Below are 27546 nucleotides of genomic sequence, written 5' to 3' on the forward strand. Positions count from 1 at the left end.
TTCATCACAGAATGTTTTTATCAAGTTTCCTCTCTATTAATGATGCTAGTAGTAGTCACTTAATTAGATGGTGCTGCCAGGTCTTTTTAAAGTTCCTTTTTTTGTACTTGAAGCTAGCAAGTACTAGTCACCTCCAATATTGGCAGCTGGGTATTTTTCTCTTTTACTTAAGTATCATTATGCTGTCATGGAATTTTAAAAATCAGCTCTATCAGGGTATAATATACAAACAATAAAATGTAACCATTTCAAGTGAACAGTTTGGGGAGCTTGGAGAAATGCATCTCCCTAAGTATTCACCACCACAATCAAGATATCAAATACTTCTGTCATCCCCCCAAAAATTCTCTTGTGACCAGGCAGCAACTGGCCTGCTCGCTGTCACATAGGGTAGTTCAGCTTCAACAACATTGAATATTAGATTACTTGATATCGTCCTACACATCACATGCAAAGATTACCCCTCATATTTTTATCCAGCCTTACTTTTTGTCTTAAGTTCAGTTTGATGAGCTACTATGTATTCAGGTTCACTGATCTTTTCTTCTGTAGTGTGTAATCTACTGTTAAAGCCACCCTGTGAATTTTTATTTCAGATATTACAGTTTCAGCTCTATAAATTCTGTTTGGTTCTTTATATTCCCAGTTCACACCTATTTATCTTCATGTTTTCATTTAAATCCTTAAGTGTATTTATAATAATGACTTTAAGTCCTTGTCTGCTCGTTCCATCCTATCTGTGTTTTCTGTTTCTCTTTCTTAGTGATTTTTTCCTTTAGTTATGGCTTGTGTTTTTCTGCTTTTCAAATACCTGGTAGAAATCTTGAGTGTTTGGTTATTGAGTGTCTGGATTCTCCTTTCTTCTTTGAAGACTGTTGAGTTTTGTTCCAACCGCCAATTCATTTGCAGATCAGTTTGATCCTTTGGAGGTTTGTTTTTAAGCTTTGTTTGGGTTGGTTTAGAATAGCCTTTCCAGTAGGGCAAATTTAGCCCTTTTACCAATGCATTTCCTGTCTGTTGTTTCTTGTTATGCCATAAGTATCCAACAAGGTTTTTCAATCTGGCTGGATAGAACTGTAATATCTTTCAGCCCTGTATAAGCGCTGGGAATTTTTCATTTCACAGCTCTGTGGTAGGTATTTTTTCCTTTGCTTCTCCTCATGGAGTCCCACCTTATATATTCTCAATTTATTATAGATTTGTATTAATTTAATGTATTTTCCATTACAGATGGCCTCTTTTAGGCCCCATAGTGTCTAAATTTGTCCATTGAGAGTCCATTTAGGCTTTTTTGACATTATTCCCATTAGTCTTTGAACAGTTTCTTGCTTTCTCACACAAGCTTGCTATCCAAGACTCGCCTTGTATTTTCCCTGATCAGACTTAGAATTAGCCATTTCTCCAAGGAGCTCTGATTTCTTTTAATAGAGGATAGTATTTAGACACCAAGGTCTAGAATGTGAAGATGCTTATTGTAATGGGTGTCATTTATGTCTTGGCCCTTTCTTTGTTTTTGGAGCAAGGAATTTATTATTTTTTTTAAATCATGAGTTCATGTTCATATTTCCAGTTAAAATTTAAAATTAGAAGGATTTTGTTGAACTTCTTTGATTTTATATTTATCTTTTTTCTCTTATATTGAAAATCTTGGTTCCTAATATTACCGTAATATTTTATTTGTTTTATCCTGCAGTATATTAAAGTTTCAGAATTATAGTAGAAATATTAATGGTAAACTATTGAGCAAAATTTAAGATTTCTTTGCAGTTCATTTTGAATGTAGACTATCTCCACAAGCGTGGTTTCTGCTTCTGGTAATAAGGAACTAGCTCATATTAGACTAATCGTCCTTTAGATAACAGTTATTAACCCGAGGCAAAAATATTTAAAATAACTACTTAATAGAACCAGAAGATATCCAAGCCATGTAAAAACAGAAATAGACCCTTAAAAGAAAGGGACTGTACTTGGTGATATTTACCTTAAATAGCTCTCTGCAAGGGGCTGCACGACTAGAATTCAAGCACAGAGCCTTGGTCTTACTGGCTTGAGGATGGACGTCAGGGAACACTCAGGTTTGCATATATGTAAATAACCTCCAAATCCTCGGTCAAACCTGAATACATTTGTGGAGCAGAAACTCCCAGGAGCTTGACAAGAACAGTAGCTGGAAGACAAAATAACTGAGCCAAAATTTTAGCTGTTGCTCACCATGGGGAGTAGCAGTAACCATTAAAATATTGGAGTGGTTATAATAATATCAGACAAAATAGACTACAAGACAAGAAATATTAAAAGGGATAATTTATAATGATTAAAAATAAGGTCATCATCATCTTCTCCATCAGGAAGACACAACAATTCTGGATGTGTATGTAGCTAATAATAGAGCTACTAATACATGAAGCAAAAATTGACGGAACTAAAAGAAGAAATAGACAAATCTACAATGGTAGTCAGAGATTTCAACATTCTTTTCAGTATTAGAACAAAGGGCTAGAAAGTCAGCAAGAATACAGAAGACTTGAACAGCACTGTCAACCAGCATTACCTAATTGGCATCTGTAGAACACTCCACCCCATAAGAGTAGAGTACTTGTTCTCTTAAAGTACACACAGAATGTTCAGCAAGACCATATACTAGACCGTAAACCAGTGTCAGTTTAAAAGTATTGCTGTCACTCAGAGTATGTTCTCTGACCCATCAGAATTAAATTAAAAATCAATAACAGATACCTGAAAAATCCCCAGATATTTGGAAATTAAATTATTTAAACACAATAATCTGTGGCTGCCTTAAAACACACATACCCAACTTTATGGCAAAAACAGTTCATTATCTCTCACCATTCTGGGTGTTGACTGTGCATATCTTTTGCAGGTTTTTCCTGAGATTACTCAAGGAACTATATTCATCCGGAGGGTCTGTTAGAGGTCTGGGGCTTTTTTCCAAATGGTCTTTCATCCTCAGATATGCTAAACTAGGCTTCCTTACATGGTGGAGACACATTCCCAGAAATCAGGCCTAATGGTACTTAATCAGATCTCTGCTGGCATCAAATTTGCATATGGCCCATCAAAGCAGATCACATGGATAGGACCAGAATCGATGTGGGAGGGGACTACATGGGTAGCAGGAGGCATGAATCATTGGCAATAACAATTGCCAAAATTGATAGGACCTTGTTAAATCATTTTACTCATCTATAAGATGGAGTTATGATATCCGTCCCCAGAATTGTGTGGATTAAATGAAATAGTATAGTCATATAGTTCCTAGTACATGTGATAAAAGTTGTTTGGAATGGTTTTTTTAAGATACCAAAGGTAATTTAGAGTGGCAAATACTATCATCTGCCTTTATTCATTTCCTATGTATGCCAGGCACTGTCCTGAATAGCAGGGTTGCAACAGACGTAGTTCTTATCCTTAAAGAAATGTTATTTTGAAGGTAAATTAACTAAGCCCAGATTGGATTTACAGACTTTATAACTGTCAAAAAGTTTCATAAACTCAGCTGTGGCTTGATGTTTGGATATGCTTATGTTAAATTTTATATTAAGATCAGTTAATTGACGTTGTTAACACACCAAGATTATGTATTCTAAAAGACCTGGCTTTCAAAACATTTTAAGAAGCTCTTTACAAATTCTAGAATGATTTGGTCAAGTAGTATCTGGGATGCAATCAAGTTACAGAGACCTTTGCTTTGCAAATTTTAATCAACCAGCAAATCATCAAAATTCATTTGAAAACCCTGGAAAATTCTTCTTTTAAGTAGTTGATAAAATATAAACAATTGGAACTCTGAAGGAAAGACAGCTATGATTATTCTGGAGCTGCAATCTAAAAATCTAAGTTTGCAAATGCCTTGTTCATCAGTTGTTTGGTAAAGTACTGACAAAAATACATCTTATAAAAATGAAATTACTTGGTATTGAAAAAATAGAATCTATTGAGGGGCACCTGGGTGGCTCAGTCGTTAAGCGTCTGCCTTCAGCTCAGGTCATGATCCCGGGGTCCTGGGATCGAGTCCCACATCGGGCTTCCTCCTCGGTGGGAAGCCTGCTTCTCCCTCTCCCACTCCCTCTGCTTGTGTTCCCTCTCTCACTTTGTCTCTCTCTGTCCAATAAATAAATAAAATCTTTAAAAAAAAAAGAATATATTGATATTTCTCTCCCTCCCTCTCTCTCTTGATCTTACTCTTTCTCCTTTTTTTTGTTTCTCTGCTTCTGCAGTTAATGACTTAGGTTTATGATTTCCAAGAAAGAGTTTGTTCGTTCACCCTTCTTTTCTAAAACATTTTATTGCCTATATTAGTTCAAAATGCATACTAGAATGGTACAGAGACAATTGGATATTTACATGCAAAAGAATGAAGTTGGGCCCCTACCTCATACCATATACAAAAATTAATTTAAAATGATCAAACACCTAAATGTAACAGCAAAAGCTATAAAGCACTCACAAGAAACCGTAGTAGTAAATCTTTATGACGTTGGATTAATTTCTTGGGTATGAAACCGAAAGCCCAAGCAACAAAAGAAAAAACTAGATAAATTGATTTTATCAAAATTAAAAACTTTCTTGCTTCAAAAGATACTATCAAGAAAGTGAAAGACAACCCACAGGATGGGAAAACATATCTGCAAATCATGTACCTGGTGAGAGACTTTTATCTAGAATACAGAAAAACTCTTCCAATAAAGACAAAGACAAAATAAAAAGAACAATACAAAGATAACCCATTTTAAAAATGAGCAAAGGATCTCTGAATAGACAGACATTTCTCTGAGAAGATACACAGATGACCATAAGTACATGAAAAGATGCTTCACATCTTTAGTCATTAAGGAAATACAAACCAATACTACAGTGAGATACTACTTCACACCCACTAGGATGGCTAGAATCAAAAAGGCAGACTTCAGTATTTTTCAGGATGTGGAGAAATGTTAACCCTCTTACCTTGGTGGTGGGATTGTCAAATGAGGCAGCTGCTTTGGAAAACAGTCTGGCATTTTCCCAAATGGTTAAATATAGCATTATTTTATGACCAAGCAATTTCAGTCCTAAGTATATACCCAAGAGAAATGAAAGCATGTTTACACAAAAACTTGTACACTAATGTTTAAAGGAACATTATTCATATTAGGCAAAAAATTGAAATAACTCAAAGGTCTGTAGGCTGACAAATGGATAAAGTGTGGTATATCCATACAATAGGATGTTATTTGTTCATAAGTAGGAATGAAGTACTGATACATGTTACACCATGGATGAACCTTGAAAACATTATGCTAAGTGAAAGAAGCCAGACACAAAAGGCTACATATTATATGGTTCTGTTTATATTAAATGTTCAGAATAGGCCAATCTACACAGACAATGGAATAGTAATTGGAATAAAGGGTAAGGGAGCAATGGTTAAAGAATATGGGGTTTCTTTTGGAGGTAATTAAAATGTTCTGAAATTGATTGTAGTGATAGTGGCACATATTTGTGAGTATACGGTATCATTGAACTGTACACTTTAAATGGGTGAATTTTATGGTGTATGTAAGCTGTATCTCAGTAAAGCTATTACCAAAACAGTTACTAGAAGAATAAACGGATTTTTGCAAGGCTATTTACCAAATAGTGTACCTCCAAGCTACAAACTCGAAGATCTGTATGATAGCCAAAACCACTGAATTGTACACTTTAAAATGATTAAGATGGCAGAGTTTATGTAATGTTATGTGAATTTTATCTCATTTTTTAGAATATTTATTTATTTGAGAGAGAGAGCAAGCGAGCAGGGGAGAGGGAGATAATTTCAAGCAGACCGCCCGCTGCATGTGGAACCCAATGTGGGGCTCAGTCTCACAACCCTGAGATCATGACCTGAACCGAAATCCAAAGTCAGACGCTTAACCAGCTAAGCCACCCAGTGCCCTAGTTTTATCTCATTTTTTAATAATCTGTATGCTTAAAAATCTGAGGAATACAAAATAAATTCAGTAATGAGAGCTCAAGTGAAACAAGTCAGAGCTTAGGTCATTTTTTTCTAAGTTCCACGCCCAACATAGGCTTGAACTCACAACCCTGAGATTAAGAGTCTCGTGCTCTACCAACGGAGCCAACCAGGTGCCCGCAGAGCTCAGATCAATTTTGATACCAACTCCCGCAGCGGAGAATCCAGAGAGTGGTCAGAATTGCATTCCAGCAGGATTCAGTGAGCACCACTTGTAAAGTCCCACAGAAGGCCATGAAGTGAGGGTTGAAATTTATCAAATAATCAAAATCTTCTTAGTGGAACCTTCAGATGTTGAAGGAAGAGACCACCTCTCTATTATGTGGAACAAGGAAGCTGAATTTACTACTTGCTGAGCAAAAGAGAATCATACTTATAAATACAGTCTCTCTGACCAAACAAAACTAATAGATTGGGTTTTGGAAAGTGTGGATTTCAGGGACTGGCAGATTTTCAAAACTGCAGATGTCTTATGGGTGGGCTCAGTTGCAGCTGTGCTATCTAGAGATTGGTGGACTGTGGGAAGCAGGGGCGGGAGCCTGACCAGTGGTGATGGCTGGAGTGAGGCTGTCACTGCCCAGCTGTCTTGCAGAGGCTCCGCTGCTGGCTCGGGACAGGTGTAGACTGCTTCTGTGCTTACCTGCTCATGCCTTGGAACACGAGTCACAGAACAAGCAGTCTTTCCGTTTCTGGAATTTGGAGACTAGGAACTTTTTTTTTTCCCTTTAAATTTTTTATTGTTATGTTAATCACCATACATTACATCATTAGTTTTTAATGTAGTGTTCCATGATTCATTGTTTATGTATAACACCCAGTGCTCCACGCAGAACGTGCCCTCTTTAATACCCATCACCAGGCTAACCTATCCCCCCACCCCCCTCCCCTATAGAACCCTCAGTTTGTTTTTCAGAGTCCATCATCTCTCATGGTTCGTCTCCCCCTCCGATTTCCCCCCCTTCATTCTTCCCCTCCTGCTATCTTCTTCTTCTTTTTTTTTCCTTAACATGTATTGCATTATTTGTTTCAGAGGTACAGATCTGTGATTCAACAGTCTTGCACACTTCACAGTGCTCACCATAGCACATACCTTCCCCAGTGTCTATCACCCAGCCACCCCATCCCCCCCACCCACCAGCAACCCTCAGTTTGTTTCCTGAGATTAAGAAATCTTCATATCAGTGAGGTCATATGATACATGTCTTTCTCTGATTGACTTATTTCACTCAGCATAACACTCCAGTTCCATCCACATTGTTGCAAATGGTAAGATCTCATTCCTTTTGATGGCTGCATAATATTCCATTGTGTATATATATACCACACCTTCTCTATCCATTCATCTGTCGATGGACATCTTGGCTCTTTCCACAGTTTGGCTATTGTGGATGAGACTAGGAACTTTTTATTTTCTGTCTCTTAACTATTCCTGACAGCTACCTCATAATTTAATTCAAATCTTTACCATGTTCAGTCAGGAGTCATGGAAGTTTTTAACCAGGGGAGTGACATGATGAGATCATTTGCGAACTTGTCAGTCTGGGAGATAGGTTAGAAGGCTCTGGAACATGCTAGATTTTAGGATGTTCTGAGGCATAGCCTAATTAAAAGGAAAAGAATGCAGACTTTATGGTGTATCTTCCTGTTGGTAGGTTCTGTTTGATGTGTCTTGTCAAAATGCGAGTGTGCCATTTGCCTTCATTTCTGTTCCTGGCTTTCCTCCCCTCTCTCCAAGTGAAAAATTAACATCTATGCCAAGGTAGCATTGCCAGTGAATAAGAGTAATCAAGATTATTCTAATTAATAAATCAGAAATAACTTTAAAAAAACACATTGATTTGAGGGAAAAATGCCTTGATTTCTTTTTTTTTTTAAATTTAGGCTCAAATTAAGATTTATTTTTTTATTTTTTTTTAATTTTATTTTATTATGTTAATGTTAGTCACCATACAATACATCATTAGTTTTTGGTGAAGTAATCCACAATATCTGACCATTTTCTTGGTTTTCTTAGATAATTAAGTTGAAAGCTGAAGCCCGGCTGGAGCTGCTAAAGCAGATCGGTGTTTCTGTGGACACGTGGCTGAAGAGTGCAATGAATCAAGTAATGGAAGAACTGGAAAATGAACGATGGGCTCGCCTTCCTGCAGTGACCAATAATGGCACTTTACATTCGGTAGGGTTTCTCTTCTTGGTTGTGATGGGCAGACTTTCATTGAAGGATGCCATTCTCTGACTGTGTAGCGAAAACTGAAAATAGCCAAAATTTAAAAGAAAAAATAATGGTTTTGCTAGCAGTTTGGTTTCTTTTCTTTAGCCTATCACTAATTGAGTTAGCAGCAAAGGAAAAAAGTCATGCTTTTTTTTTTTTTTTAATGTGCAGTGAAGAACATATTATCACTTGTTGGTTTATTCATGCCACTTTACCAAACTCCTTATCCCATTCATGAAGTACATATGCTTCTTGTCCGGAAGTAGCAGAATAAAAATTTTAATCTAGTGTTTCTGAAGTGCGTGCTCAGAGGTCTTCTGTAGTACAAATGAAGACAAACATGCAAGGAGTCGTAATCAGTCTCGAAGGGAAAGGAGCACTTTTAGTCTGTGGCTTATTTAACCTGATGGATTCACAAGGGCTTTTGTGCTCTGCTTGCTGTATGTTTCATCAGAGACACAGGGCAGGGATGGTGTGACAACCGAGGCCAGAGCTCAAGCTGGTGTTTTCTTTCTCCAAGTCCAGGGCTCTTTCCACTCTGATGTCATCCAGTTCCATCTCAGTTTTTCATGTTGGATATCTGAATGCCAGAAAAGTTCAGTGGTTTGCCTGTTACTACCTAAGTGGATATATGATTTCTAGCTGGTCAGACAAAGTAGTTCCTGCTGCTGCCTCCCCATCCATTACTCTCTCTCATCCTCTTTATTTCCTGATGGCATTTATTACAGTCTGTACTTGTCTTCTTTGTTTTCTTTGTCTTCCTCTCTGGAATGTAATTTCCATGTCTGCCTGAATCACTGCTCTGCACAGCCAAGTGCCTGGCACATAGTAGGTATTCAATAAATATCTGTTGAAGGACGAAGTGAAAGAATGGATGGACGAACAGATGGAATAGTGGCAAACTAAAAGCTAAAACTTTAATCTCTCAACTTCCTACTGTATCCATAGTGCCTCTTCGGTGGTTGTGTCCTTCAGATAAAAGGCATCCTTGCTAGAGAAATTGGCTAAAGTTTAAGAACATTCCTGAAAGTTTTGTCAGTTTTTTCACATAGCATTCTGATTTTCTAATGGGAATATACTTGCACATTTAAAAAAGATTGTGTGTGGGTGCATTTTAAGGAAAAGCAGTCTATTGAAAGTTTATTTTTATTTCACTATTAATGGTAATCCAGCTAGGGAAAGTAGGCACACATCACCCACTTGACTTTGGGGTTAGAAGAGCTTGACCCATTTTCAGTACAACAGAGTTGCTCCATATCATGGAATATCTCTTCCTAATGCATCTTTTGAATATCACAGTTCCCATCTACTTGAGGTTATTTTGTTGTACAGAATTTAGGATGACAGCAAATTCGAGGCACAAACTTACTTTCACCGTCTTCAGTGGCACTGTTGGCAGCCAGTCAAACACATGATTTCCCTTGGATTAGTACCTTTTCTAACTAAATCAACTGGGCAGGCATTTATGCCCTCAGTATGTGCCTACGTCTCGTGCATATTGGAAATGAACAAGACTTGATCTCTCTCCTTGAAGAGCAGAGCTGATAGAGCAGACAGACCTTTATAGATCTTAGTGATACATGGCAGCGTATGACTGGGCTGCTCTGTGCCAAACCTGAAATTGCTTCCTCCTAACTCATCAACACCTTGGGAAAAAAGTCACTTCTTTCTGGGTTTCAGAGAGAAAGTAAGTTAAATGATTCTAAGATTCCCTCCAATTCCAAAATTTTACGATTTTGTGAAATGCTCTCAAAAAAACTCAATACCAGATAGAAAAATAGGAAAGATGTTTACCCCATGAAGGAAATGATAGTTGAATAGTCCTTGAAGAATTTCAACAGGAGATAAAGAAGGGCTTCTGAGTGTGAAGAAAGGAAACGAAGGAGATATGCCTACTAGAGTCTGTCAGTGAGTAGTACATTCTGATAGTACGTGTTGAGAACTGTCTAAAGATATCAGCTCATCTAGGAACATCATATCCTCTGTGAAGGGAGCATTTCACAATCCCTTCCCACTCTTTTCTTCCCTCTAGTCAGTATTACAGAGCCTGTGTCATCCCGCATTCAGCTGAAGGATGTATTTTGTGGAAGCTCTACTAACAGTACATTAGTGCCCCTCTTATTCATGGTGTCACTTTTCCTGGTTTCAGTTACTATGGTCAACCATGGAAGCAATTATCTGGAAGCAGATGATCCTCCTTCTGACTTAGTGTCAGAGGGTCAGTAGTAGCTTAATGCTGCAGTGCCTACATCATTCTCCTCACTTCATCTCATCACGTCGGCATTTTATCATCTCACATCATCACAAGAAGGGTGAATATAGTACAATAAGATATTTTGAGAGAGAGAGAGACCCACATTCACATAACGTTTATTACAGTATATTGTTGTAATTGTTACATTTCATTAGTTATTATTTATCTCTTACTGGGCCTAATTTATACATTAAACTGTAGCATAGGTATGTATGTGTAGGAAAAAACATTGTCTGTTATAGAGTTCGGTACTATCTGTGGTTTCAAGCATCCACAGGGGGTCTTGGAACGTATTCAACATATTCTCCACGGATAAGGAGGAGAGGCTCAGATGTAGGCACAAAATAGCTTAATGAAGTCCCAATATTTATTTAACCTGCTTTTAAATGACAGCACTGAAATAATTTAGTGGGATTTGTATCTCCTCACACTGGCAGCTAGCTAGCTAGGAGCATGCAGCAGAAATACACATCTGGGGACCAAATTATTCCATTGTAGGTGCCAACGAAAGCATTAATCATCAAGTTTAGAGTTCCCTTCTATCTGGAAAACATGGTTAATTCTAGTGTTAGACATTAACACTGTAAAGGGCCTTATTAGAAGATAAATGTGTTAAAAACATACAGTCTATTTACCTTATAGAATAAGGAAGAAACTAAATTTCGTTGGATATTAACTCTTTGCCTTCTGTATTATGCTCTGGTACAGAATATAGGATTCGGAAGAAAAAGAGAAAAAGAATCACAGAATATAGCAACACTTTCTAAAAGGAGAGCAGTCTAATATAGTTATTCAATTGATGGTTAACTAGAGCTTATACATAACCGCCTGTGGTTAGATTGCTCCCAGTAGCCCAGTCAGCCTTTCTGTCCATCATTCCTCCCTTCTCTTATTTTCCTTTCTTCTCTTACTCAAAAGCCCATACCCAGTTTACAACCTAATTTTGAAATTGTATTGATTTTAGAATAGAAAAAGTTTTATAACTAAATTACAGAAAAGATTAGAAAGTTCAGTAGAGAAGAAAATGACCAAAAGCTCCATTCTTATTAACGCCACTGTTAGCAACTTGATGTAATTCCATCCTCTTTCTATTATTCTTTTTTTTATTTAAGATTTTATTTTTCATTTATTTGAGAGAGAGAGAGTGAGCAGGGTGTGTGGGGGGGGAGCTGAGGGAGAAGGAGAAGCAGCCTCCCCACTGAGTAGGGAGCCCGAAAAGGGCCGATCCCAGGACCCCAGGATCATGACCTGAGCCGAAGGCAGATGCTTAACCAGCTGAGCCACCCAGGCGCCTCCTATTCTTTTTTTTAAACATATTTATCTTAATAATGTTAATTTTGTATATTTTTCCATCTAACATTCCATTTTGCTGGATGATCTCCATAATCTTCCTTTTAATGTCTGCATAGTATTTGATCAAGAAAGCATACAATAATTCACTTAACTATTCTTTTATGGGTTCAGTATTTGCTTTAAGATATTCTAAATAAATAATACTCTAAAAATATTTGTGTACATATTTCTTTTTTCCATACAGGGGATTTTTTTCTGTAATATAGATTCTTAGAAGTAGTAAGTCAGGGGTGCCTGGCTGGCTCAGTCAGTGGAGCATGCAACTCTTGATCTCAGGGTTGTAAGTTTGAGCGTGAGATTGGATATAGAGATGACTTAAAAATAAAAAATAATTAGGTCAGAGATTTATAGTTCTTTGTTTAAGATTGGTTTCTGTTCTTTCAGTTATTTTCCCCTAGGTTCTCAAACTATAGCCGACAGTGTTTACATGACTTCTTGTCTCCAGCCATTTCCCCCAACTATTATACACAGACATCCTGACATCCACTTTGTTGTTCAGCTTCCCTAAGAGTGTGAGCATTTTGCAGAGTTGCATAGAAATAAATTGACTTCCTTCATTGTGAAGACCATGCTGAATAATGTGTTTGAAAGGCAAGGAAATTAAATATTTTTAACCATCAGGATAGTGGTTTAGTTTCCATCTGCCTCATTAATGCCTAATAGTCCTCACAGTATAATGGGCTTTGTTTTTGAAATATGAAAATCTGTTTTGGGCTTGCACTAATCCCAAAGAAAGGAAACAATGGATTTTTGTAATAAAATAAATGTAAACTGTAGAAAATAACAGAATACACCTGCAAAAATCTTCAGGCACTTCTATATTTATAGTTTTTCCAAATGGGCGGTAGTCTTTTTATTGATTTAAACTCTGTACCCAAATAGCCCACACTGTTAGTGAAACTGACATTTCATATTTTCAGCAGGATTAATTTAATTCAATTCAGCAAGCATATATTGAACCTGCCCTGCTCATGAGACCCTTTGCCACGTGCTGGGAGTTATCAAACTGAGTGAAATGTCTGCTGAGTTTGTATCCACAGATTGAGAGAACCAGTCTCACAGACAGCCAAGACCAAAAGATGGTCATTGAAAAGATGTGGAGACTTTCACTTCGAAGAGAAGGTCCTTGACTTCCTGCATAGCCACAATAACAAGTAAAGTGCCTGACATAAATCCTTGTACATAGTACATGTTCAAAAATATTAATCCAAACTTCAAGATAAGTAATTTAATCCTACCAACTAAGCTTAAAATACTACTAAAAGGAGGGAGTTCATAGATAAAGCATCTATTCTGTACCAGGTACTAGGTCAGGCACGTTCATACATCATGTCAATTAATGATCACAAGGGACACTTGGGTGGCTCAGTCAGTTAAGTGTCTGCCTTCGGCTCGGGTCATGATCCTAGAGTCTGGGATGGAGTCCTGCATCGGGCTCCCTGCTCAGTGGGGAGCCTGCTTCTCCCTCTGCCTGCCGCTCTCTCGCTTTCTCTCTCTCTCTGACAAATAAAATCTTAAAAATAAAATGATCACAACGATTCTGAATGTATTACAGATGAGGAGATAGACGTAGAAGAATTAGATATCTTGCCCAGTGGCACACAGCTAGTGTGGAGAGAGCTAGGATTTGAACCCAGATACATCTGCCTCTAAAGCCTTGCTCTTTAGCATACTTCCTTACTCTGTGGATGGCCCTTTATTTCTCTAACCTTCCCCATGATGCAGTGTAATTGCTGTACATTCCTTTTTTTCTTTTCTTTTTTCTTAGCTCCTGTTGAATCATCATTGAATGTCCTATTTTCAGTGTAATTAATGGTCTTGTAGCATCTTCAAGTACTCTGGCCCGTTGTCATTAAAATTCCTAAGCTCTGGGACCTCTGGGTGGCTCAGTTGGCTAAGCATCTGCCTTTGACTCAGGTCATGATCCCAGGGGGATCAAGTCCCACATCGGGCTCCTTGCTCAGCAGAGAGCCTGCTTCTCCCTCTGCCCCTCACCCTGCTTGTGCTCGTCTCTCTCTCTCACAAATAAAATCTTAAAAAAAAATAGAAATAAAATTCCCAAGCTTTACTGCTATTTTTTCATAGCTTTCCTCAGGTATAATTGATATATAATAGGCTGCACATATTTAAAGTGTACAATTGATATAGTTTGACTTATGTATACACCAGTGAAAACCTTGCCACAATTAAGATAATGAACATATCCACCACCCTGTTTCCTCATGCTCCTTCCAGCCCTTCACTCAACCACGGATCTGCTCTCATTATGGATTAGTTTGCATTTCCTAGAATTTTACATAAACAGAATCATATAATATGTACCCCCCTTTTTTTTTTGGTCTGCTTTCACTCAGCATGATTGTTTTGAAGATCATACATCTTGTTGCATGTATCACTAGTTCATCGCATTCTTTTATTGCTGAGTAGTATTCCATTGTATGAGTGTACCATAGTTTATCAGTTTACCCAATGATGGGCAGTTAGGTTTTGGGGGGACTATTACAAGTAAAATTGCTGTGAACTTATATTTTGAGTGGACTAGACAGTGGGTATATGTTTGATATTTTAAGAAACTGCCAAACTGTTTTCCAAAGTGACTGTACCATTTTACATTCCCATCAATAGGGTACAGGTGTTCTCGCCCACACTTAGTATGGTCAGTCTTTTTAATTTTAACATTCTGATGGGTGTACAGTAGTGTATCATTGTAATTTTAATTTGCATTTCATTGATAATGTTGAGCATCTTCTCATATGCTTATTTGCCATCTGTATATCTTCTTTGGTGAAGTGTCTGTTCAGATCTTTTGCCCATATTTTATTGGGTTGTTTGTTTTCTTTTAAGTTTTGAGAGTTCTTTTTATATTCTGTGTACAAACCCTTTATCAGATATATGATTATGGCTTGTCTTTTCATTTTAACAATATCTTTCAAGAAGGCAAGCTGGTGCAGCCACTCTGGAAAACAGTATGGAGGTTCCACAAAAAGTTGAAAATAGAGCTACCCTATGACCCAGCAATTGCACTGCTGGGTATTTACCCCAAAGATATAAATGTAGTGATCCGAAGGGGCACATGCACCCCAATGTTTATAGCAGCAATGTCCACAATAGCCAAACTATGGAAGGAGCCAAGATGCCCATCAACAGATGAATGGATAAAGAAGATGTGGTATATATATACAATGGAATATTATGTAGCCATCAAAAAAATGAAATCTTGCCATTTGCAGTGATGTGGTTGGAACTAGAGGGTATTATGCTAAGCGAAATAAGTCAGTCAGAGAAAGACAATTATCATATGATCTACTGATATGAGGAATTTGAGAAACAAGACAGAGGATCATAGAGGAAGGAAGGAGAAAATGAAACAAGACAAAACCAGAGAGGGAGACAAACCATAAGAGACTTTTAATCTTAGGAAACAAACTGAGGGTTGCTGGAGTGGAGGGGGGTGGGAGGGATGGGGTGGCTGGTGATGGACACTGGGGGAGGGTATGTGCTCTGGTGAGTGCTGTGAATTGTGTAAGACGATGAATCACAGACCTGTACCTCTGAAACAAATAATACATTATATGTTAATAAAAAATGGAAAAAAAAAACAAAAGTATCTTTCAAAGAGCAGACATTTTTAATTTTGATGAAGTCCAACTTTATTTTTTTTTCTTTTATGGACCATGCTGTGGTGTGGTGTGGTGTGGTATGGTAGCTTTGACAAAAAGCTTTGACAAATCTTTGCCAAACCCAAGGTCATAAAGATTTTTTCCTATATTTTCTTGTAGAAATTTTATAGTTTCAGGTTATACATTTAAATTTATGGTCCAGTGTGAGTTAATTTTTGTATATGGTAAGAAGAATGAGTAAACGTTCCTTTCTGTTGTTGAAAAAACTGCCCTTTCTCCACTGAATTACCTTCACATTTTTGTCAAAAATCAATTACCCATGTATGTGTGGGTTTATTTTCGGACTTTTTCCTCATTGATCTATTTTTCTAGCTTGATGCCAATACTATACTGTTTTGATTAATGTAACTTCATAATTAGCCTTTCAGTTAGGTAGTGTAAATCCTTCAACTTCTCTCTCTTTTTTTTACTTTTAAATCCAGTCTAGTTAACCTCTAACTTTCTTCTTCTTTCTCAAGGTTGTTTTTTTTTTTTTTTAGGATTTTATTTATTTGAGAGAGAAAATGAGAGAGAGAGAGAGCACAAGAGGGGGGAGGGTCAGAGGGAGAAGCAGACTCCCTGCTAAGCAGGGAGCCCAATGTGGGACTCGATCCTGGGACTCCAGGATCATGACCTGAGCCGAAGGCAGTCGCTCAACCAACTGAGCCACCCAGGTACCCCGTTTCTCAAGGTTGTTTTGGATAATCTGGGTCCTTTGCATTTCCATATTAATTTAAAATCAATTTTCTACCTACCAGGTAGAAAACCTACCCGGATTTTTTAAAATAGGATTGTGATGAATCTTTAGATCAGTCTGAAGACAGTTGATATTTTAACAATGTTGAGTCTTCCAATCCATTAACATAATACCTCTCTACTTATTTAGGTCTTTAATTTTGCTCAGCAGTATTTTGTAGCTTTTAGTATATAGGTCTTGCACATCTTTTTTCAGACATAACTATTTTATAGTTTTTGGTGCTATTGTAAATGGTTTTTCATTTTAATTTCCAGTTGTTCATTGCTAACACATAGAAATATGATTGATTTTTGCATATTGATCTTATATCCTGAAAACCTGCTAAACTCATTTATTAGTTATAATAGCTTTTGTGTATGTCTTCTATGTAGATAATCATGTCACCTGTATACTAAGAGATTTTTAGGGGCTCCTGGGTGGCTCAGTCGTTAAGTGTCTGCCTTCGGCTCAGGTCATGATCCCAGGGTCCTGGGATCGAGCCCCGCGTCAGTCTCCCTGCTGGGCGAGCCCCGCGTCAATCTCCCTGCTGGGCAGGAAGCCTGCTTCTCCCTCTCCCACTCCCCCTGCTTGTGTTCCCTCTCTCACTGTGTCTCTCTCTCTGTCAAATAAATAAATAAAATCTTTTTTTAAAAAAAGACATTTTTACTGCTTCCTTTTTCCCCCTTACCGTAACAACTAGAATCTCTAGTACGCTGCTGAATTGAAGTGGTGAGAGCTGACAGATGTTCTTGCCTTGTTTCTGCACTTAGGGAGAAAGCATTCAGTCTTTCACCATTAAGTATGATGTTAACAGCAAGGTTTTTGTAGATGCCCTTTACCATGTTGAGGAGTTTCCTCTATTCCTCTTTAGTTTGCTGATAGCAGTGAATGTTGGATCTTGTCAAATGATTTTTCTTTTTTAGTTTATTTATATCATAGATTGCACTGATGATTTTTCAGCTATTAAACGAACTTTGCATTACTGATAAACTCCACTTGACTCATGATATATTACCCTTTATATATTTAGTGGAATTGATTTGTTAAAATTTCCATAAGCATTTTTGTATTTCTGTTCATGGCAGATACTAGTCTATAGTTTTGTTCTTTTGTAATGCTTGTTTTACAATGGTTTGAAAAGTATCCTTTCCTCTTCTACTTTCTGGAAGCTTAGTAGAATTGTGTAGAATTTTTTCTTTCTTAAATATTTGCTATAATTCATCAGAGTAGTTATCTGAGCATAGAGTTTTCTTTGTGGAAGTTTTTTTTTTTTTAACAAACTCAGTTTCTTTAGTAGATAGAGGATTATTCAGGTTATTCTTCTTGAGTGGACTTTGATCATTTATTTGTGTCTTTCAGGGAATTTGTCCATTCTAAGTTGGCCGACTTTATTGAAACAAATTGTTTATAATATTCCTTTATTATTCTTTGATTATCTAGAGAATCTGTAGTGTGGCATCGCTTCTCATTTTTTTTTACGATTTTATTTATTTGACAGAGAGAGATACAGCGAGAGAGAGAACACAAACAGAGGGAGTGGGAGAGGGAGGAGAAGCAGGCTTCCCGCCAAGCAGGGAGCCTGATACGGGGCTCGATCATGACCCCAGCCGAAGGCAGATGCTTAATGACTGAGCCACCCGTGCACCCCGCTTCTCATTCTTGATATTGGTTATTTGTGTCTCCACTTTTTTCCTGATCATTCTGCTAGAGGTTTATCCATTTGATAGAGCTTCACAAAGAAACCGCTTTTAACTTCATTGATTTTTTTTTTCCCTGTTGTTTTTCTGTTTTCTATTGTATTGATTTCTGCTCTGGTTTTTATTACCTTTATTCCGATTCGTTTGGATTCCAATAGTTGTTTCCTAAGTTGAGGAAACTTTCCCATCCCCTTCGGTGCATGATGTCCAGTGTTCATATATTTTGAGTTCTTTAGTTGTTTCTGGAAGGAGTTTAAATCTGGTCCTTGATACTCCATCTTATCTGGAAGAAGAAATCTATGTTGCTGATATTTTCAACATCATCCTTTATAATCTATTTGTGTTGTATTTGGAATGATGTTCAATGTGATCACTTCTCTGTCCAAACAAAACTCAGAGGTTCTGCTAGTCAGTTTAAGGAGCTGCCTTCCTCTGTATTGAATATCACCAGATTCTTTATGTAATTTCTTCTTTCCTCATCAAAAAGGAAAAAAGAGTAATGACTTATTAAGTACCTTCTATGAATCCAGCATGTGTTATGCGTTTAAATATGTTACCTCTGGGGCGCCTGGGTGTCTCAGTCGTTAAGCGTCTGCCTTCGGCTCAGGTAATGATCTCGGAGTCCTGGGATGGAGCCCCGCATTGGGCTCCCTGCTCAGTGGGGAATCTGCTTCTCCCTCTCCCTCTGCTGCTCCCCTGCTTGTGCTCTCTCTGTCTCTCTCAAATAAATAAATCAATCTTTGAAAATAAAGAAAGAAGTTACCTCATTTAATCCTTATGATAACCCTATGAAGAAGTAATTGTCTTCATTATAAGATAAGGTAATTGAAGCTGAGAAGTTAAATAATTTGCCGGAGGTCACACAACAGTAAATGTTATAGTCAGCTTTCAAACTCAAGTCTGTCAGACCCAAGGACCCAGTATTACTTTCTAGTTCATTACAGTACCATAAAGTTGATGAAACCCTTCAGAGGTGGTTTTGCTGAGTACAAAGACAGCTACTAATACCAACTCAGAAAGCTTTTTCTTATCTGCCCCTGCAAAGAGAGTAAGCATTTTACATCTAAGAAAGGAAAAACATTAGTACAGCTAGAAAGAATAGTTTTAATTGAAGTTCTGTCAGGTGACAGGAAGGAAAAGGACTAAGAGAGCTATTGTTAAGAAACAGGAAGAATGTGATTTTAGAAATGCTGGGTCAAGAAAACATTGTAACAGTGAAGTTACAGAGGGTGAAAGAGGGAAAAAGCAGAAGTTATTCAGCAGTGACGTACTTTGAAAAGCTGCTGGAGCAATGAAAAAGCACATGGCCCTGACCCCCGTTGCTGTCACTGCAACTTTTCATTCCCTTCCATGAGAATCAGACAATGAACTCAGAATAAAGGGGAAAGAAAAGAATGTTTAGTATCAAACAGTGTTGTCAAGATAAAATGTTCTGGATTGATTCCCAGTGCCACAGCACAGTGCATATTAACATTCCTTATATATTTTTGGAAACATATTCTACCCACATTGGTCTAATTTTAGTTTTTATAGATGTATGGGTGTTTTGTGTTGTTCTGTTGCAATGCCTGGTTATGGATTTTTTTTTTTAATGTCTGTAACCTCTACTAGAGTATGAAAGCAGTGTCTTCTAAGTATATGTAAATGTGTTTACATTTTTTTAAAAGATTTTATTTATTTATTCATGAGAGACAGAGGGAGAGAGAGAGAGAGAGAAGCAGAGGGAGAAGCAGGCTCCCAAGGAGCAGGGAGCCCGATGCGGGACTCGATCCCAGGACCCCGGGATCATGACCTGAGCCGAAGGCAGACGCTTAACCATCTGAGCCACCCAGGCGCCCATATGTTTACATTTTATGGCAGTTTCTAGCATATGATTCTCATCTTTTATATGACACAATGCCCTTTTGGTAAATGATGGTATCATAGCCTGAGATGATTTGAAAGGTCAGATTTGAGTCTTACTTTGTCATTGACCCGACTGACCATAGATGAATTATTTGTAAGATGAGGCACATGATTATCTCATCCAACTGTGAAGAATTTCCAGGAATAGTTATAAATGAGAGTATTACAAGGGCTTTGAAATGTAGGCAGTACATTTGACAGGAAATATGTGCCATTTATTCTTTTAGAAGGTTCTATAGAATTTTATAGAGTCAGTTTTAAATGTTAATAATTACTCAAGAGAAATCACTTTAATTCATTAAAAAGTAGAATCGGACAATATAGCCAGCCTCTATGTTGCAACTTGCTAAATGCCAGGGAGTCTTGACCTTCTGCAAACACCTCTTCCTATTCAGAGGCCCCCCTGCACATTCAGCATTTAATTGTGGCAGTTTCTCCACTCTAGAGTATGAGCTCATGCAAAGCAAACTGTGTCCTTCGTTTCATATCTATGAGCCTGGCACAGTGTTCAGCTTATTGTAGGGATTTGATATTTCAGTTATTCTTTCTATCGTGAGGCCTAATTCCGACTGTCCAGTCCTTCTTTCTTTAATGTTGTAAACATGCATGCCTTTGCATATTTGAACATGGGAAAAAGTAGCTACATAAATGCTTATGTGTAACTAAAGACAAAGAAACTTTGCCTGTTTTGTTTCCTGTTTGTTGGATTTTTAGTTTAAAAAGTAAGATATGCTTATTTTAATAGTTCAGATAGTACAGAGGTACCTAAAACACAAGTCAGCCATCTCTATTCTCCAGTCTTTGTTTTTCTTACTCTGCCTCCCCCGTCAGATATTTATGTTCATATAAATACTATTTGTACTTTAATATTATGAATAGTACTCTAGGCAAATACATTTTTTATACCCAGTTATTGAATACTATACTGAAAGTGAACAACAGAATCATCATATGGATACAGAATGGTTGTGAGGGTACCTTGTTTACCTTCATGGCCTTGTGCACAGCTCCTGCTGCCCAGCATCACAAGAGAGCATTGTACCACATGTTGCTAGCCTGGAAAAAGATCAAAATTTAAAGTATGGTTTCTCCTCAGTGTGTGTTGCTTTCACACCATCGCAAAATTGAAAAATTATAAGTCAAACCATTGTAAGTTGGGGACCAAGTGTAAATTACATGATATATTCAGCACTTTATTTTTACAAAATAGTCTTTATTTTAGATGGTTTTGTCCAATTGTACACTAATGTAAGTGTTCTGAGTGTGTTTAAGGTAGGCTAGGCTAAGCTATGATGTTCAGTAGGTTAAGTGTATTGAATGCATTTTCAACTCAGGATATTTTTCAACTTATGATGGGTTTATTTGGACATAACCCCATTGTAAGTTGAGTAATATCTATAGTTTTACCTCCTGATGCTTTTATTTCTCCATAAAGGATTCATAAAAGTGAAATTGCTAGATCAGGTGGTATGTTTAGTTTTTAATTGCAGTAGGCCGTTTTTTTGTGTTTTTTTTAAGGATGTATCAATTTACATTTCTATCAATCTCCAAATCCTTGGTAGCTTTAGAAATCTTTCTAACGTTTCCCCATATGATCAGTTTAAAATGGTAAGAGGCTGGGGAACCTGGGTGGCTCAGGCGTTAGGCGTCTGCCTTTGGCTGGGGTCATCATTCCAGGGTCCCGGGATCAGGCCCTGCGTCAGGCTCCTTGCTCGGCGGGAGGCCTGCTTCTCCCTCTCCCTACTCCCCTGCTTGTGTTCCTGCTCTCACTGTGTCTCTCTCCATCAAATAAAATCTTTAAAAATAATAATAATAATAAAATAAAAAATAAAATGGTAAGAGACCTTTATTAGTATTTAACAGTGAAAGAGAAAGGACACTGATAAACATTTCTTATATATCTGAAAAACATTTTACTCTTTGTTTTTTTGTTTTTTGTTTTAAAACCTGGTCCTTTCAGGCCCCTGGCTGGCTCAGTCAGTGGAGCATGCGACTCTTGATCTTGGGGCTGTGAGTTTGAGTCCCACATTGCATGTAGAGATTACTTAAAAATAAAATCTGCTTTCTGCCATCTCTCTCTGCCGCCATAATGATGCACATGAATGTCCTGGCAGATGTCCTCAAGAGCATTATTGCTGAAAAGAGAGACAAACGCCAGGTTCTTATTAGGCCATGCTCCAAAGTCATCCGCTGGTTCCTCACGGTGATGATGAAGCATGGTTACATTGGTGAATTTGAAATCACTGATGATCACAGAGCTGGGAAAATTGTTGTGAACCTCATGGGCAGGTTAAACAAGTGTGAAGTGATCAGCCCCAGATTTTGATGTACAACTGAAAGATCTAGAAAAATGGCAGAATAACCTGCTCCCATCCCGCCAGTTTGGTTTCATTGTCTTGACAACCTCAGCTGGCATCAAGGACCATGAAGAAGCAAGACGAAAACACAGGAGGGAAATCCTGGGATTCTTTTTCTAGGGATGTAATACATTCATGCAAATAAAATGCCTCAGTGGAGAAAGAAAGAAAATAAAATCTTAGGGGCACAGCTGGTTAAGCACCAACTCTTGGTTTTGGCTCACGTCATGATCTTAGGGTCGTGAGATCAAGTCCCATGTCGGGCTCCATGCTGGGCATGGAGACTGCTTTAGATTCTCTCTCTCCCTCTGCCCCCTGCCCCGCTCTCACATGTGCATGCAGGTGTGCTCACATTCATTCTCTCAAAATAAAAATAATAAAAATAAAATCTTTAAAAAAAACTGGTTTTTTTATAACAGGAAAAATGCAAGTGAGAATAGATACTTTTTTTCTGTGTGCAGTTGAATAAGTAAATTATATTTTGAAACAATTAGGTTTTAAGTGTTTTTTCCTGCTCAACCATTTTCTTGAAGTAAGCAAGCTAGCCAGTGGCTTCTAATTTTCCCTAGCTTAATGCAGATCCCGAAAGAGAAGAAGGAGAAGAGTTTGAAGACAACATGGATGTTTTTGATGACAGCAGTTCCAGCCCCTCTGGCACCTTAAGAAATTATCCACTTACCTGCAAAGTTGTTTATTCTTACAAGGTGTGTATTTCTCTAACCTATTGCTCATATTAAATTGTGGCAACCCTGAAGACACACGTGACTGTGTCTACCCAGCCTCGCATAGTGTGCTTACTATAAAGTTGGTGTTCAGTTAACGTTAGAGACAGTATAACATAATAGTGAACAGTTTAGGCTCTGACATCAGACTGCCTGGATTAAAATCCTGTCTCTGCCATTTACAAGCTATCTGACCACACTAGCTCCTTGGTCTCTGTGAGCCTCAGTTTTCCTATCTGTATTATGGGGATAATATCAGAGGGCTAGTTTGAAGATTAAGTGAGATAACACTTTTATAGCAAAGCACTTAGAACAGTGCCTGGCATCTAGTAAATTTTCAGTAAATCGAAATCTTAACCCTTATTATCAGTTGGCTGCTTTGGCACAAGACCCTCCATTAGGATGACCGTCCAAACTGATACTAAAAGAAAATTGTTTTACAAAAGTTTTGTTATACTTTACCTTTCCTAATCTTAATATAACCACCTCTTGTTTCCATGGTAAGCAGGGACCTAGATAAATAGATGCCAGAATTTCAAATCCTGATTTGGTATAATAGTTTTTCATCTCTCTCACCTCTGCTCTACTTACACATAAATTTTTTACTCATACAAAGTACATTGAATTTCCCTCCGCTCATCTAGTCCATCAACCAGCCCTGTTGACTGTATCTCCAAAACATATCCTGAATCCATTCACTTTTCACCATCTTGGTCTAGGCCATTGTTTCAATTACTGCAAAAGAAAAAAAACAACAACAAAAACCCATAATTGGTATCCCTTCTACATACTTACCTCCCTCTCAACAGTCCATTGTTCACTTTGCAGCCAAAATTTATCTTTAACAAATAAAAGAGATTATTTTATTCCCTTGCCTAAAAACCTTTTATAAGCTTTCCATCACACATAGGAAAACAAACTCTTCCCTAGAGTCTACAATGTTCAGATTGAGCTGGCCCCTTACAGTCTCCCTAGCTTCGTGTCAGACCATTCTCCTAACCAGCCCACTCACCACCCATTAGCAACTGTGGCACCATGCTCCTTCCTAACTTGACAACTTTGCACTTGCTGCTGTCTCTACCTAGAACCATCTTTCCCCAGATTTTGGTTGGCTGCATACTGCTCTTCATTGAGGCTTAGCAATCAAATAGTGCCTCCTCGGGTCTCCCCTGACAACCTAATATAAGCCAAATTCTCATTCACTATTCTCTTCCCATTGCCCTTTTCCCTCTTTTATTTACTATATAGCACTTACCACCAGCCAAACTTAATCTTATTTGTTTTTATATTTCTTTGTCTTGATTCCCCACTAAAGGTCCATAAAAGCAGAAACCCGGTCTGTATCCGTGTACCTTGTCTGTGTGTCTCCAGCACGCAGGCCGGTACCTGGCACACGGCAGGTCCTCAGTAAATAATTGTGGGATAAATAAATGAATGATATAAGGAAGGCATAAACAAATGAATCCTCCTCTGGCTCCCATGCTGATGGACACCCAATGCTTAAGGGACAACAACAGAAGCAGAGTCTGGAAAGAATCTTCAATAACCATACATGGGGGACAGTCGCACTCCCACTGTCCCTGGATGGCCACAGCTTGGCAATATATACTCTTCAACATCAGTGATACCCAGACTTTTTAGTTTAACATCCTTTCATATATACTTAAATTATGAATACTTCCTCTTTTCTAAAAGAGGAAGTAAACTATTTTGATAATCTTTTGAAAATTTCAAGGCATCTTCTGAGATAGTTGGAAAGGTGTTACAGAGTATTATAAAACTAGGGTTGGGAATGTTTTCTCATCTCACCTCTCAATATTATATTTACTTTGAAGTTTCAGAATTTAAAATTTAAGGTCCTTAAATGGAGAGGATCCCAAGAGTCTGAGTGATTATAAATAGATCACATCCATCCAGCATTCCCTCTGTTGGCATATGCCAGGCATGTCCCTATGGTAAAGCAGACTATAAAAATCTATTTAACTAGTTCATCACTGAACAAACATTTATTTAGTGCCTGTTAAGTTTCAGGGATGCAAGAATTAATGTGACACAACTTGTGGCCCCCCCCCCCCCCGAATGGATAGTCTGGCGGAATTAAGTATTAAACTGAAAAATGGAATATGTATAAAAACATTTATAGTAGAGGTTAAAACCACTAATTTTTTCCTGTGATGGGAGAAATTTCATAGATGAAATGGCACTTAAATTAGGTCATAAGATCTTACTAAATACAGTGAGAAGGGAAAGAGCCTTCTAGGCAAAAAGGACAGCAGATACAGAGACAGAGGTGGATGAGAGTATGCGGTGTTCGGGAAATGTTACATTCAGTAGCGGGTGAGCATCAGGTGTAGGGATTAGAGCTGCTGGAAATAAAGATATTTACTATTAGTAAAGGGCCTTGGAAACGAGACTGAAGTATGGTTTGTATCCTGGCTGGTGAGAACCTTTGGATGTCCTAAAATCAGATGGGGTTTTTAAGAAGGTAACAACCCTGGTCATGGTATAGACACTGTACAGGATAGATTAAAGAGAACTGAACTATAAGCCTAATGGTGGTTCCTATAGTGCAGACCTGGAAAGGAGGCCTGGATTAATCTGGTGAGAAGAGAGGAAAGTTATATTTAAGGATTAGATTCAAAAGACTTAAAAATGCTTATAACCTTTGCCCCTACTAGCATATATCTTAAGGAAATGACCCACAATTTAGAAGAAGGTTTTGGATACAAAGTGTTCTTTCATCGTAGTACTATTTTGTAGTAGCTTGAAGTTGGCTATCTGATAAGAGAATAGTTAAATAAATTAACCATTCATATAATATAATAATGTACATAAAATATTATCAAGATAATTGAAAATTACATTAATGAGAGTCTTTTTATGTAGGAAGCAATGATAGGCCAGAAGAGTAAGATGCCAAATTACATGTACCGTAAGATTTCGATTATACATATTTCCAGCTTTTCTACAGTGAACATGTATTATTTTAATCAGGAAAAAGCACATTGTTTTTTTTTAAAAAAATGGGAAATTGAGAGAGAGAGTGGTGAGGATGGAGCACTTGGCTACTTCTAGGGTTGTGGTTGTCCCTGGGAGTTAGGACTTCAGGGGGCAGTGTAAGAGCATGTGTTTGTTTAGTAAGCCCTTCCTGACCACTTTCTCTCTTTAGTTGGGATACATGAGAAGAATTACATTCCCTGCAGTAAGTAAGTCATTCTGCTGGGCACCCTACAAGGGCAAACAACTAAGCAGAGTGCCATGGTAGTTGGTGGTAGTTAGAGAGATGCACAAGCCTTACAACAAAAGGAGCAAGAAGCCGCCAGCTCATGGTGGGTGGTCTGGAAAAACAATAGCTGGGTCTCAAATCATGAGTAATAGTAATAGCTACATATGTGAAGTATTATGTGCCTGGTACTATATTTATGTTACTCTAATCTCTTCAATAACCCAATATGGGAGATATTATCAGCCAACCCATTAATTCAACAAATATTAATTGAGCACCTTCCGTGTAACATCCTGTGCTCTTTTCTAGGCTTGGGAATATGGCATTGATGAATACAGACAAAAATCTCTGCCTTCATGGAGCTTACATTCTAATAGGAATAAAAAAGAAAACTGAGGCTCAGAGAGGTCTTATGGTCACTTGCCCTTAGAAACAGACTGAAGCTGGACTTGAACCCAGTCATCTAAGTCTATTCATCAGACGGGAAAGAGGGAGTGGGGCCTCCTGGAAAGAAGGAACAGCCTGGTAAAAGCATAGAGGCAGGGAATAACATGGTGTGTTCCAGAGACTAGGGAATGGTGTGTGGGGCCAAAGCATTGAGAGACCACAGTAACCAAACCCTGTAGAGTCTTGAGATCCATGCAGAGGACTTGACCTTGTCAAGTGGAAAAATTGGTCACTGTTTGGGGATGGTATGATCAACCTAGTATCTGCTGATATTACATAGTAGCACGGAAGAACTTGCATGGACCTCCATGACTTTTTTTTTTACGAGGGCAAAGTATATTTAAAGGTGTTCTTATCCTTCCTGCTTTGTTCTCACACATTGAAGTCAGTTGTGTTGATACTTTTTAAGTCTTCCCATGGAATTAGGGAAAATGTCTTTGTTATATTTTTGCCTTTTGCTGATATAGTCAAAGCATAGTGAGGTTTCAGATTAGCCAAGAAATTTCACTGGAAAAGCTCTCATGAATAAATTACCTTTTTTCCCCCAATTTTGAAATCAGGTAATTTACTTAAAATTCTGGTCCTGGAGTATTTCTGTAATGGATCAGCCATTCTCAGTACTATTTGAACATCTCAAGCAGTTGTGGCAACATCCAGAATCTGGATTTGATGAAATATTATAATGCATGTGAAATGGGAAATGAGTCAATAAAGTGACCCATTTTCTTGCCTTATTTTTGCTTGTGTAACTTGGAGATAGTTTACACTTTGAGACTGTGAGATTCGAAAAACTATATGGTCTTGTAGTTATATAGTTGTACTAATCTTGGGACTTGGGGAACGCTTTTAAGACTGTTCACCAGAGAGCCAGAAGATGCCAGCAGGCCTCTCCCTGCTACATGTGACAGCAAGTCTCTTTAGGAAACACAGCCACACAGTTTCTCCCCCCGAGAGTTTGCTCT

The 27546-nt window shown here is 37.9% G+C and overlaps 1 protein-coding gene and 1 pseudogene across 2 annotated transcripts in view; both read left to right on the forward strand.

Moving 5' to 3' along the window:
- Positions 1-27546, forward strand: part of FCHSD2 (FCH and double SH3 domains 2) — a 275661-nt gene that overhangs the window by 240296 nt on the left and 7819 nt on the right. For both annotated transcript variants that reach the window (XM_027579041.2, XM_027579042.2), the window contains 2 exons: positions 8031-8192; positions 22759-22893. In XM_027579041.2, coding sequence (XP_027434842.1) covers positions 8031-8192; positions 22759-22893 — 297 coding nt within the window. The remainder of the gene's footprint in view (positions 1-8030; positions 8193-22758; positions 22894-27546) is intronic.
- On the forward strand, positions 21919-22309 carry LOC113914141 (annotated as a pseudogene).

Source organism: Zalophus californianus, chromosome 11 (assembly GCF_009762305.2).
Source record: "Zalophus californianus isolate mZalCal1 chromosome 11, mZalCal1.pri.v2, whole genome shotgun sequence".
NCBI lineage: Eukaryota > Metazoa > Chordata > Mammalia > Carnivora > Otariidae > Zalophus > Zalophus californianus.